Below are 12,313 nucleotides of genomic sequence, written 5' to 3'. Positions count from 1 at the left end.
ACTACAGCTCTTTATTCATGTCTGTCATCAAGGCAGATACAAAGAGATATGTATATAAATAATATTCACTGAAGAATGAAGAACCTAATCTAGAAAGTGATTTAAATGACCTTAAGTAGGCACTCAAAGACATATTTCTACAGCAGCTTTCACGACAGCATTATTCACAATATCCAAAAGGGGGAAACAGTGCAAATGTCCATTGACAGATGATGACTGGATTAACAAAATGTGGTATGTACTTACAATGCAACATTATTCAGCCTTAAAAAGGAAAGAGATTGTGATCCATACAACAACATGAATGAGTCTTAAAGACATGATACAAAGTGAAATGAGCCAGACACAAAAAAACATATACTGTATATTTCTATTTAAATGAAATACCTAGAATAGCCAAATTTTTCGAGAAGTAAGGCACAGTAGTGGTTACCAAGGGCTTCAGGCAAAGGGTATTTGGCAGTTACTATATAATCAGTACAGAGTTCCTGTTTGTGATGATGAAAATGTTCTAGAGTGATGGTTGCACAACAATGTGAATGTACTTAAAGTCACTAAACTGTCCAAAACAAAATGTTTAGTGATCAATTTTATGCTGTGTATATTTTACCACAATAAATATCTTAGAAGAAATTTTCACAGTAAAAAAAATTTGTTTTTAATAAAATCTAAACAACAACAAAGGCTGATCACCTTCAAAATTTTATAATTTCTCAGAATTTTATTCCTCAAAGATGCTGATTAAAATTGAATCTTTTTTAAATCAAAGCCTGAGAAAACTACAGATAGAGCAATCCAGAGCTTAAAGTCCTAAAGCCACCCAACACTATTATTAGCCTGCCATATGACCTTGGGCAATTCATTTCAGTTCTCTGGGTTGCTGATGTCTTGTCTGTCAACAGAGAAGAGTTGATAAGATTTCCTTGCTCATTTTGACTAACATTCATTGGATTCGATGATTCAGTTAAGAACATCCAACATCATTATCCACAAACTCATGGGCAGTCATTGATTTTTCAAGAAAACAAAATCATCTCAATTATGGGATCTGATCTCACCTGCCTAAATAAGGGGCTTCCTGAGAGACCTTTCTTAAATTTCAGTTATCATAGGAAGAAAAGTAATCTCTGATATAAAAAAAAAAAAAAGAATGATCCTTTCCTATTAGAAATCTTATATATGGATGAACACTTCTGTTCACATATTTTCAAGCTATGTTATGAAGTGCCATTTACCAAAATAACCTGTAATAATATGTGGACTGTTGGTTGGGATGAAGGTAAGGGAGGAAAATATGAGACTACAGAGTGTGGAGTGCTGGTAGACATAGCCAGCAAGTTTTACAACACCTTACTTAAATGCACGCGCGCGCACACACACACACGCGCACACACACACACACACACACACACACACACACACACACACTTTTCATTGTTTGGGTCCAATTAGATTTTAAAAACACTTTTCTGAGCCCATTTATGCAAAAGGCATTGTTGCTTCACTCTACACTTTGCATAGAGCAGAAGGAATCAAGGATTAGTGGGAAAAGATACCTGATATGAATGAATTCCCTCTCTGGTGAAGCATGGTGACATTATGACCATGATCTTGAAGAATCTGAGACACCCGGTCCAGCAGCAGATGATGGCTCCCACCTAGGAACAATTCACAACTGCATCTTTGTAATCATGAGAATAGAGTGCCTGAAGTTGATGGGGTGATAGAGCCAAGACATGAGAGATAGAGAACAGAAAGATGACGGTGAGTAGAGGAAGATCAGCTTCATCAGTCACGCTGCCCATCTCCATCTGGGTAAGGCACAGCCACTCACCCTGAGCCTACTTGCCCAAACCCTTGACCTTGGCAAACCTCCCTCTGATTCTTTTGTGTGACTCTGGTCACAAAAGTGACCAAACATCAGTGTGATGAGCCTCTCTGTGCTTAGGCTTTAAGGAGTTCCTGATTCTAAGCACATGCTGATTCTAGCCAGGCCTTATGGACACTTGGTGCCCTACAGAAATAACTGTACTGATGCAAAGTTTGGCACAGTGCTATATATGAGTGTGAAGGACTCCTAGCGGAAAATTAATCAGAGCATTTCTGGAATCCTTCTCTCTGGAAGTTTAGGCTAATGTGAGGGCCAAAACATGGGAACTTAACATCAGTCCAGGAAAGAGCCACTGGAGCAAAGGAGAGAGAGACACCACTTAGAGCCAAAATTCTTCAGATTCAAATATATTTGGCAGGAGGCTTCTCAGTTGGGGTCTGCATTTTGCTGAATATCAAATTAAGGCATTCAGAATAATTGTGGACCCTTCCAGTGGAACTGCAGGATCCTGTATGCATGAGAGACTGAGACACCACCCATCCTAGAAATATTCTGGGATCCCAAGGAAACAGAGTATGACCCCCTGGGGAGGTACAGTTTCTATCACATCAAGTTGTATCTAAAACCATATGCTACCAGGGGCCATTTTTATGGAATCTATGAGTCTCAGCAATAGTCAAAGCCAGACCACACGGGAAGGAATAGAATTTGCCCAAGCTGGGAACTGGGAGTTGTTTGGAAGATGAAGGTCCCATGATGATTGGGTCAGCTCACATGGATGTGAAACCACAGTAATAAAAAAGTTTAAAAAAGAACTACAGCAATAGTGTGCATCTAGTTTCTTATACTCTAGTTTTTAATACCTATACTTGTGTTGCCCTGAGGTAACACAAATTACATAAAACATGAACCCTACCCCCTCAGACTCCCTGCTCTGACTCTACCTTTAACCCATGCAGGAAATGGATTCTGGAGAGAAGGCTTCCTGCACCTGCACAGGCAGCCATTCCTAAAGGTCTTGGTGAGCACAGTGCATTCTGGAACAGAGGCAGGGCTTCAGTGCCTCCAAACCACACCTTCCTCCCCACCTCACAGAGTCCAGAGGACATGTACTTACAAGAAGCGAGGGAGTGCTTTTGTGTCACTGCTACTAACAATCAGAAAGAAAACTAAATGAATAAAAAAGGAATTCAAATGCAGTTACAGGGTTTCTTAAAGAGTGATTTTTAAAACTACCCACTAAAAGTGCATGAGATTGGAAGCTGTGAAAAGGCTGCTCCTGGGCTGAGAGAGCGGAGTAAATTCCTGCTGTGTGCCTTTAAGGAGGTCCAGCGTGCTCTGGCAAAGGTGCCCGACCCTTAAGTTTCTTGTTCAGGAAAACACTGTGGGGGCTAAATGAGATGATTCAGCGTCCTTCCAGCTCTAAGATCCCCCGATTCCCAGTGACCTATACAGTCAAGTGACCTAAAAGAGCCCCCTGTGAGTTGAAATACAATGTTGGGGAAGCTCCATCCTAGGATGACCCTTCATCCTGGTATGATTTTCCTTTTCATCTGCTAGTCCCTTTGGTGCAAAAGTAAAGGAGATAAAACTGAGGCCACAAAATGCAAAATTAACAGTCCCTCAAGTCCTTCAAACACTTCCAGCCCCACGGGTGAAAAGGAGTGGGCACTGGAGAGACCTGAACGCCCAGGGTCCACTCCCCAACCCTGGCCAGTTCTCTAGATTTTCTCTGGATGAAAACACCCTCCTAACTGTTATTGAAATGCCTTCCCTTCTCCAATTGGCTCCCATGCAGCCTCAGAAAATCCGTGCTGCTGTCCCCGTGAGCTCTTCCCTGGGCCTCCAAGAGCCTGCAAATGCTCCCCCCCGCCCCGACCCCGTCTCTGTCGACAATTGCTGCACACCCCTGAGAAGCTTAGGGTGAGCCTCTGAATGTCCAAACCACCCTGGGGAAGACGCTGCCCTGCGTCTCGAGCACAGGGAGGGATCTCAAACCTCTCGCCCCATCCCTGTGCCTTGCAGAGCTAGTCTGAATAGGAAGAGAGAGGAAAGGGTATTCTACTTTCTCCAGAAGTATCTTCTTCACCCCTACATGAGGCAGGGGCTCCTCATGCCCCAACAACCCCCTCCCGCCTCTCCCTCCTGCAGCCTGGGACCCAAGCGCTGCCTGGAAAACCCCACAGAGTGACCCTTTGGCCCAGGGCTATGTGCCTGAGCCTTCACGCAGGTAGAGTCTGGGACGAGCCTGTGTCTGATTCTCCAGCCACGCACTCACCCACCAAAGACAGGGTTAGGATCTTGGCGGCCTCAGAGAGCAGGAACCCGGGCAGAAGGAAGCCAGCTAGCAGCAGCACCCGCTGCCCCGCCATGCTCACTCCTGTACCAGCTGCGGAGCCCGGTCCTGTGCCCAGAGCCTGCACCCCGCGCCCCACACAGTAACCTGTGCGCCCTGGGGACACGCACTGCACTGGCAGCCAAGGAGATGCGCTGGCAGGCAGCTTGGGAAGAGGTGAGAGGTGGATCCTGCCTGTCGTCTCTTTCTGTCTGTGACTTCTTGCCCTTCTGCTCCTCCTCCCCGGGTGTTTGCTCCACTGGCTAATATGTCCTCACCCTCCCTAACCTCAGGCATCTGGCAGAAGGAAGGAGGGGTTAGTGAGCTCTCCTTAACCCCTCTCCTTCCATGGAATCACTACACTCTCTGCGGAGAACATACTCTGAACCAGGAATGGCAGGGACTTCAGGAAGTCACTTCTAAGATAGTGCCACCCCCAGGTGACTCAGACCCATCTCCGTTTTAGAGACTCTTCCATGAATTTTCCCACCTCCTAACTGCACTATTGACCTCATACTGTCATCCCCATGCCCCATTTCCCCAGGTACCTGCTTAAAATCTCTGCGAGTCTTCCAATCTCAAGACACCGCTCCCTGGAAGGAGTTGTGTCTACTCTCTAGAAGTCAATCCCCAAGAGAAGTCCACCTATCATTCCTGGACTGTATTCTGAGGACCTCTTAAGGAGGTCATTTATTTATGAAGACGTGCTAGAGTCCTAACTCCACAAGTCCAAGTCTTTATTTACCTGAAGGTTTGAACCTCTACTGCTGAGACTATAATTCCAATGAGCATCATAAAATAGGACTAGGGATATTTCTATAGTCTCCTCAGGCACAAACTGAGGACATCTTGTCATTCTGACTCTGCAATATTAGCCCTGGGAAGGACAGGGCATGCAAGCCCCAGAAGGCATTTTTGCATTTTCTATCCTCAAAACAAGACTGGCTCTTATAAAGGATTTCGGTGCAGCTTCCCTTACAGCCTTGAGTTGTCAGGTGACAGAATTCTGGGGAAGGAGGACGGAGTCTCTTTTCCAAGTGGAGGGGTATGATAATTCTGGAAGACTTTTGCTTTCCATGAGGCAGGGGCTCCTCTTGCCCCAATAAGATAGATTGACAAGAGTTTATAGGAAAGGCAAATAGAAAATGGAAAAGTTTGTCAGGTGCCTGTTTTCAGTGTTATAGCGGGTGGCGGAGGCAGGAGCGAGGGAAACAGGCTGAGAACGGACTGGACATGGAGGCTGGAATGGTTCAGGCTGATGCTCCTCCAACAGGGGCATGACAAAGAAGGTGGCTTCAAGGCTTAAAATATGAGGGCCACTGGTCCAAATTACCGTGGGAACAAAATCATACAACAGCCCTGCCTGACTGGCAAATAAAGAAGGCCATACGGGCTGAATAAAGAATTCTAATTTTAGGAAGAAGCCAATGAGCAGGTATTTACAACAAAATTAGCACATGGATATGATATGGATAACAGGAGTTGCCAGAACTGGTGGGAAGCTCATAAGAAATGGTAACACCTCCCCTCCAATATGGCATCCCCCAAGCCTACACTTGGCTTCGGGCCTTCAGCTTCAGGGCCCACACAGCCACCTGGCCACCACACTCAACAGCTTCGCAGACAGCCACACAGTGCCCAGGGTGACCATCAGCAGGGACAATAAGACATTCAGGAGGTACGTTCATGCCACAGTTATTGGAAAGTGTGGGCCTGAGTTGTGCTACACCCCCTACCTGGAGGATGTGGTAGATCCAGCCCACCAGCCCCTGGTGGGGGTGGGGGGCTCAGGGTGCAGGAGCATCTGATGGTGCTGGGGCCACCACTGCTGAAACGTACAGGTTGGCAGAGACAGAGGGTTGGTGGCAACATTAGATGGCAGGTTCTCAGCAGCTTAGGCTGAACAGAGAAGGCTGGTTTTCAGGTAATTATAACCTGGCCTGCAATTTACCAGCTGGATGCCTTAAAGAGTTTAATTTTATTAAAACTCCTGTGTGCACAGAATCCAATTTAATGCTGAAAGGTAAAGCTGCCCTTTATCAGTCCCTACATTCATGGAGTTTATGATCTACTAGACCAAAAGATACCTATATGGTTGCTAGGTGTGCTCATTGCTAACAAAGCGCCACTGTTTATAATCCTTTCAGTGGACAGAACTAGGAAATATATGGCTATAGATGTAGATATCAAGATCCTATATTTATTTCTCTGCCTATAGATGTTGTAGCTATGTCTACTAGTCAGAAAAAATTATGAATTCATACCGATATCTCAATTCAATATATCACAGGGGTTGTTCTAATCTTCCTCATTTCCACATTTGTAATTGTCTTTTCCTAATGTAAGAAACAACATCAATACATTTCCTCATTTGCTCAGTCCTATCATGCCTAGAAAGTGAGGTCAAATACACTACCCCACACAACTGTAAAAAACCTACTCAGTAGACAAGTTGTGTTTGCAGTTCTTTCTGTATTTAGACTGAATATACATAATTGACCCTTGAACAGATGGGTTTGAACTGCACAGGTCCACGAATATGTGGATTTTTTTTCAATAAATACAGTTTAGTACTATAAGTATATTTTGCTTCCTTATGATTTTCTAATAACATTTCCTTTTCAGTTTTGCTCATTCACTTTGGGATTTCACACAGACTATGGAGGGAAAGAATAAAAAATAGTGGTTGCCTCACAGTCAGATTTATAGCCTCAAATATTTAGTCTGTATAAATGCAGTTTGGTTGTTGTTGAAAATGCAAATTACCAGGATTCAAACCTGGAGATTCTATGCAGTAGTTCTTGGGTGGGGCTTAGAATCCGTATTTTTAATAAGCATCTCAAGTGAACCTGACAAAGATGGGCTAAGAACCACACTTTGAGGAAAACTAATGCAGCGTGTGACCTGCATAATCCAGAAACACCAGTGTGGAAGGGTAATGGCTCACTGGAGCTGTATATATGTATACTGGGGTTGGGTTGGGAAAGGCTCTGACAAGGCAGCATATACAACTGATGAGATACCCATAGTAGAGCACCAATTGTTTCAGTGCTCCCAGGGCCCATATATCACCTTATTTCTCTGAAAAATGAAATATTTCTTGTCAAATACATGAAGTGAGCAAATTATTTGAAAAAAAAAAAAAAAACGCAACTTACTGGGGTGCCTGGGTGACTCAGGCTGTTTAGCGTCCGACTTCGGCTCAGGTCATGATCTCGTGGTTCGTGAGTTCCAGCCCCGCATCAGGCTCTGTGCTGACAACTCCCAGCCTGGCACCTGCTTCAGATCTGTGTCTCCCTCTCTCTGATCCTCCCCTGCTCGCACTCTGTGTGTGTCTCTCTCTCAAAAATAAACATTAAAAAAAAAATTTTAAAAACACAACTTACCAAAACTGACACTAGAAGAATTAGAAATTTTAAGTAACTTCAAATAGGTAATTTAAATTTCAATTTTTTAATAAAAATTGAATTCAGAATCAAAAGATTTCTAAAAAGACACCTATAGAAGCATAACCTCATAACTACAATAAAGAACATCAGACAGTTCTTCACTCAGCCCCAGAAATCCATGTGATATAGTTTTATGAGGCCTTTAAAATATTTTAAAATAGAATCCAGCAATATATCAAAAAACATAATACATCATCACCAATTCTTTTATCCAAGGATGCAAGGTCAATTTAACAGTCAAAAACTAATCATTATAATTCACCACAATAATAGAGTAAAAAGGAAGTATTACATGATCTCCTCAATAAATGCAGAACAAATCTTCGACAAAATTCAACACTCTTTTCTTATAAAAACTCTCCGCATGGCTAGGAATAGAAAGTAATCTCTTCAATATATAAAAGGCATATGTTGAAAAAAATCTTGTACTGTAATCATACTTAACGGTAAAATATTGAACTCTTTCCACCTAAGACAGGAACAAAGTAGAGATGTCAGCTCTCACCACTTTTATTCAACATCATGGTTTAAACTCTAGCCAGGACAATAAAACAAGAAAAATGGGTAAAAGAAATAATGAATGAAAAGAAAATGTTCTCAGTTTTGTGAGACACTATTATCTATATAGAAAACCCTATGGAAGCTACAAAATAACCCAATAGAGTCTAATAAGTGAACTTATTAAAATTTCAGGACTCAAGGCTGATATATAAGTCAACTGTATTCCTATATAAAACCAAAAGCATTTGAAAATTGAAATATAGGGGTGTCTGGGTGGCTTAGTCAATTAGGCATCTGATTCAGTTCAGGTCATGAGCTCACACTTTGTGAGTTCAAGCCCTGCATCAGGCTCTGTACTGACAGCTCGGAGACTGAAACCTGCTTTAGATTCTGTGTCTGTCTCTCTCTCTCTGCCCCTCCCCTGCTCACGCTCTTTCTCTTTCTCTCAAAAAATAAATAAACATTTAAAAAATGTTAAAAGAAAATTTTAAAAAACCTAGATTTACCCCTTGTCTGAGCAATTGCCATCTGTGCACTAACAACACCATCATGAAGGTGATTCCTCATGTCCAATGGGGCACAAAGGTTTTACTTACCTGAAGTATTGGCTCATCAGGTTTGGCCATTAAGTGTCCAACATACACAGTGTTGGGAAGCTGTGGCCAGGCAAAGGCAAAGACAAAGACAAAGCCAAAACTAACAAACCCCAGCTCTGCTTTCAGTTGAAGATGAAATAGCTCTGACCTAGAGCCTTCTGGGAAATGTTCCTTGATAGTGTCATCAAACTGAGTATGAATATATACCATTTGCTCAAGGTTGAAATGAAGAACATCAGAGAGTTCTTCACCTGGTCTCAGAAATCCATGTGATCTGTCAGGGAGGCCATGCAAGACACAGGTTCAGACAGCCCAAAATTGATATTCCAAATGTGTTAGTAAAGAGGTCACAGACAGCCTTCCAAGTTTCTCAGCAACCAGGAAAGTGTAACGATCCTATAGCATCAACCACCACTAGGTCAAAACTCTCATTCTTTAAGGAGCCCATAATATCTGTCCTTCCTAACAAATGACTACACTGAGTTGTGTCATGAAGCCACATGACCTTTAAAAGGTTTGTAAATGAGCTCCTGCAAAAAAAGAAAAAAAAAGAAGTGAGAGATATTCAATATTCACAAATGGTGTTAATCTTCAAACACACTAAAGAATCTTCACACCAGAAGTGAACACCCAGAAAGCACTTTGGCAGCAACCTGTTCTACTGCTCTCTCCTGAGAACTTTCTGATCCAGATACTGGTCCTTTCATGACCTCCAAATCTACCATGGCATTTCCGTGTTTTTTCTTTGCTATAATTCTTTCTGATGCTTAGAATGTTCCTGCTTTCTTCCTCTTCCTTTCTTCCCCTCATCAAAATCCTACCCATCTTTTGGTGCTCTTCCTGCTGTGGGACATATTACCAGCTATGGCTGGTGTCTCTGATCTCTCTCCACTGGTTGAATCCTGAAGCTCATCCATGACGTTCTGTGAGACCTCCAATTATATGCAAACTTTGTCCTTTTTTTTTTTTTTTTTACATTTTTATTTATTTTTGAGAGGCAGAGAGAGACAGAGTGTGAGTGGGGGAGGGCCAGAGAGAGAGGGAGTCACAGAATCCAAAGCAGGCCCCAGGCTCTGAGCTGTCAGCACAGAGCCCAACGCGGGGCTTGAACCCATGAACCATGAGATCATGACCTGAGCCGAAGTTGGACACCCAACCAACTGAGCCACTCAGGTGCCCAGCAAACTTTGTTCTTAAATATACCTGTGTGTAGGACTTGTTTTCCGGCAGCTGTGAGCATCTTGATGACAGGGTCTCATGAACACAAGTGAAAAAACAGTTTTTTCCATTGGAGAAACCACTGTAAAAGCTGTGTGTTAGTGACATCTGCTGGTTTCTTGCTTTCAACTATTGGACCAATGGATGTCTTCACACTCCACTGGCAACAAATCCTTCAAAAAGGTGACTGGTGCTTGGGGTTCCCACTTAAGGGCCAGTGAATGAGGATTTTGTACTTTTACCTCCCTCTCAGGGCCTCTTCTATGATACAGATTCCAAGAACCCTGCTGAAGATTAATGTCCTGTGTCAGCTTTTACTTGAGGATTTACTTTGTTTTATTGGGGATTCATTTACTTTTCTTTTAATAATGGTTAAACATTTGCTATGGTTTATACAACATTTGACAAATGCCACACCAAAGTGATTCTGCACTGATGATTCAGGATGCAGAATATGGGCTGAAACATGAGATTCCTACTACTCATGCCCAGGATTTAGGCACTTGACTTATGAACTGAAGATCAGCAATCAGCTGCATGATCTCCTTTCGCTAAAGTGAAGGCCCAACACTTAGAGAGAACCTCTGGAGAGTGGTGAAGGGGAAAACAGAAACATGGCTCCAGGAGGAAGGTCTCTACTCTTTGTGCTATAGGGGAGCGTTACAAATATATCTATGCCTGGACTTCACCATAAATAGTTTACAAGAGACTTTCTGAAAGTGAACCCCAAACATAAGCATTTGTTCAAAGCTCCTCAGGTAATTCTAATATGCAGCCAGGGTTCAGAAGTGCCCTCCTGAGAGAGAGAGAAGGCAAATATGCATTTATCCTAACATAAGGACACAGGGTATACCACCATTCATGCCTATTTAAATGGCTCAACTATTTCTAAAATTGGTTCTGGATGGATGCCTGGGTGGCTCAGTTGGTTAAGCCTCCAACTGTTAATTTTGGCTCAGGTCATGATCTTACGGTTCATGAGATTGAGCCCTGCGTCGGGCACAGAGACTGACCAGGATCCTCTCTCTCCCTCTCTCTGTGCCCCTCCCCAGCTCGCACTCTAAATAAAAATAAATAAATAAACAAACATTAAAAAAATAAAATTGGGGGTGCCTGGGTGGCTCAGTCCATCAAGTGTCAGAATTCCGCTCAGGTCATGATCTCATGGTTCATGGATTTGAGCCCCATGTTGGGCTCTGTGCTGACAGCTCAGAGCCTGGAGCCTACTTCAGATTCTGTGTGTGTGTGTCTCTCTCTCTCTCTCTCTCTCTCTCTCTCTCAAAAATAAATAAACATTAAAAAAAAATTTTAATAATAAAATTGGTTCAGGGAAAAGAAGATGGAATGAAATAATGTTGGGACAAAAAGTGGTTAAAAGTGCTGTTTCAATGAAGAAAATACTTTCTATGAGGATAATTACTGACAATTACTGGGGACAAGAGAGAGGAATTTGTTTTGTCACTTCAGCAGTGTGATGAGCAGGGCAGCCTTCTTCCAAAAGGTCACAAGATTATGAGGAGAAAATAAATGCGGCCAAATGGGCAGTCATTTTAGGTTATAGTAAGTTTGATGAGGGTGTTCTGATTGGATTGGAGGGTGGGGGGTGCAGGCAGACAACTACTTTAAGCCAGAGAGAGAAGAGTCCAAGAAGGCTTCTTGAATCCAACAATCAAGTCAAGATAATTTTCCCAGTTATATCTGGGATGATATCAAACGTTTCAATAACTATAAAAAACTAGTCAAGGAAGATGTAACTTATAATTTGGCCTAGTACTTTTATACATCTTCATCTTTAGGTAGTGTAATTAAATGTTTACTTTCTGCCTACTATATGCCATACACTATGATAGGTTCTGTGGATCTCGTAGTGTGCAAGGAAAACATGATCTTTGCTCTCATGGAGCTTACGGTTTGACAGGGAAAGCAGATATTGAGCAAATCATTACAAGGAAAAAATTACCAGTGTGTTAAGTGTTTAAAAAGAAAGAGGTAGGCATTATGAAGTGTACAAACAATGTAATTAGCTTAGCAATTAGTACAGTAATTCTCTCTATGTGCTACTACCAATTTCATATATGTTGGTGGGGATACATTTTAAAAATTAAGTTTTTAAAATAAATGTTTAAAGGGGTACCTGCCTGGCTCAGTCGGTAGAGCACGCAACTTTTGATCTCAGGGTTGTGGGTTCAAGCCCTACATTTGGCATGGAGCCTTAATTAAAAAAGAAAAAAAAATTAAGTAACACAGGGACTAGTTTTGAGAAATTCAAGACATTTGGTATACATTTTTGGAAATTAGCACATGAAAATAGGAACACCTGGGTGGCTCAGCCAGTTAAGTGCCCAACTCTGGATTTCGGCTCAGGTCATGACCTCATGGTTCA

General features: G+C 42.4%; 1 protein-coding gene across 1 annotated transcript in view; it reads right to left on the bottom strand.

Annotated features, from left to right (window-relative positions):
- LOC122201966 (UDP-glucuronosyltransferase 3A1-like) overlaps positions 1-7,358 on the bottom strand; it is a 30,054-nt gene extending 22,696 nt beyond the window's left edge. The window contains exons 1-2 of the mRNA XM_042908046.1: positions 7,325-7,358; positions 1,557-1,658 (exon numbers count right to left, since the gene is read on the bottom strand). Of these exons, the coding sequence (XP_042763980.1) occupies positions 1,557-1,590 (34 nt within the window). The 5' untranslated portion in view covers positions 1,591-1,658; positions 7,325-7,358. The remainder of the gene's footprint in view (positions 1-1,556; positions 1,659-7,324) is intronic.
- Between the last annotated feature and the right edge of the window lie 4,955 nt (positions 7,359-12,313).

The sequence above is a fragment of the Panthera leo genome, chromosome A1, assembly GCF_018350215.1.
Source record: "Panthera leo isolate Ple1 chromosome A1, P.leo_Ple1_pat1.1, whole genome shotgun sequence".
NCBI lineage: Eukaryota > Metazoa > Chordata > Mammalia > Carnivora > Felidae > Panthera > Panthera leo.
Note: the sequence above shows the minus strand (reverse complement) of the source record. Positions and strands in the feature narration are given on the sequence as shown.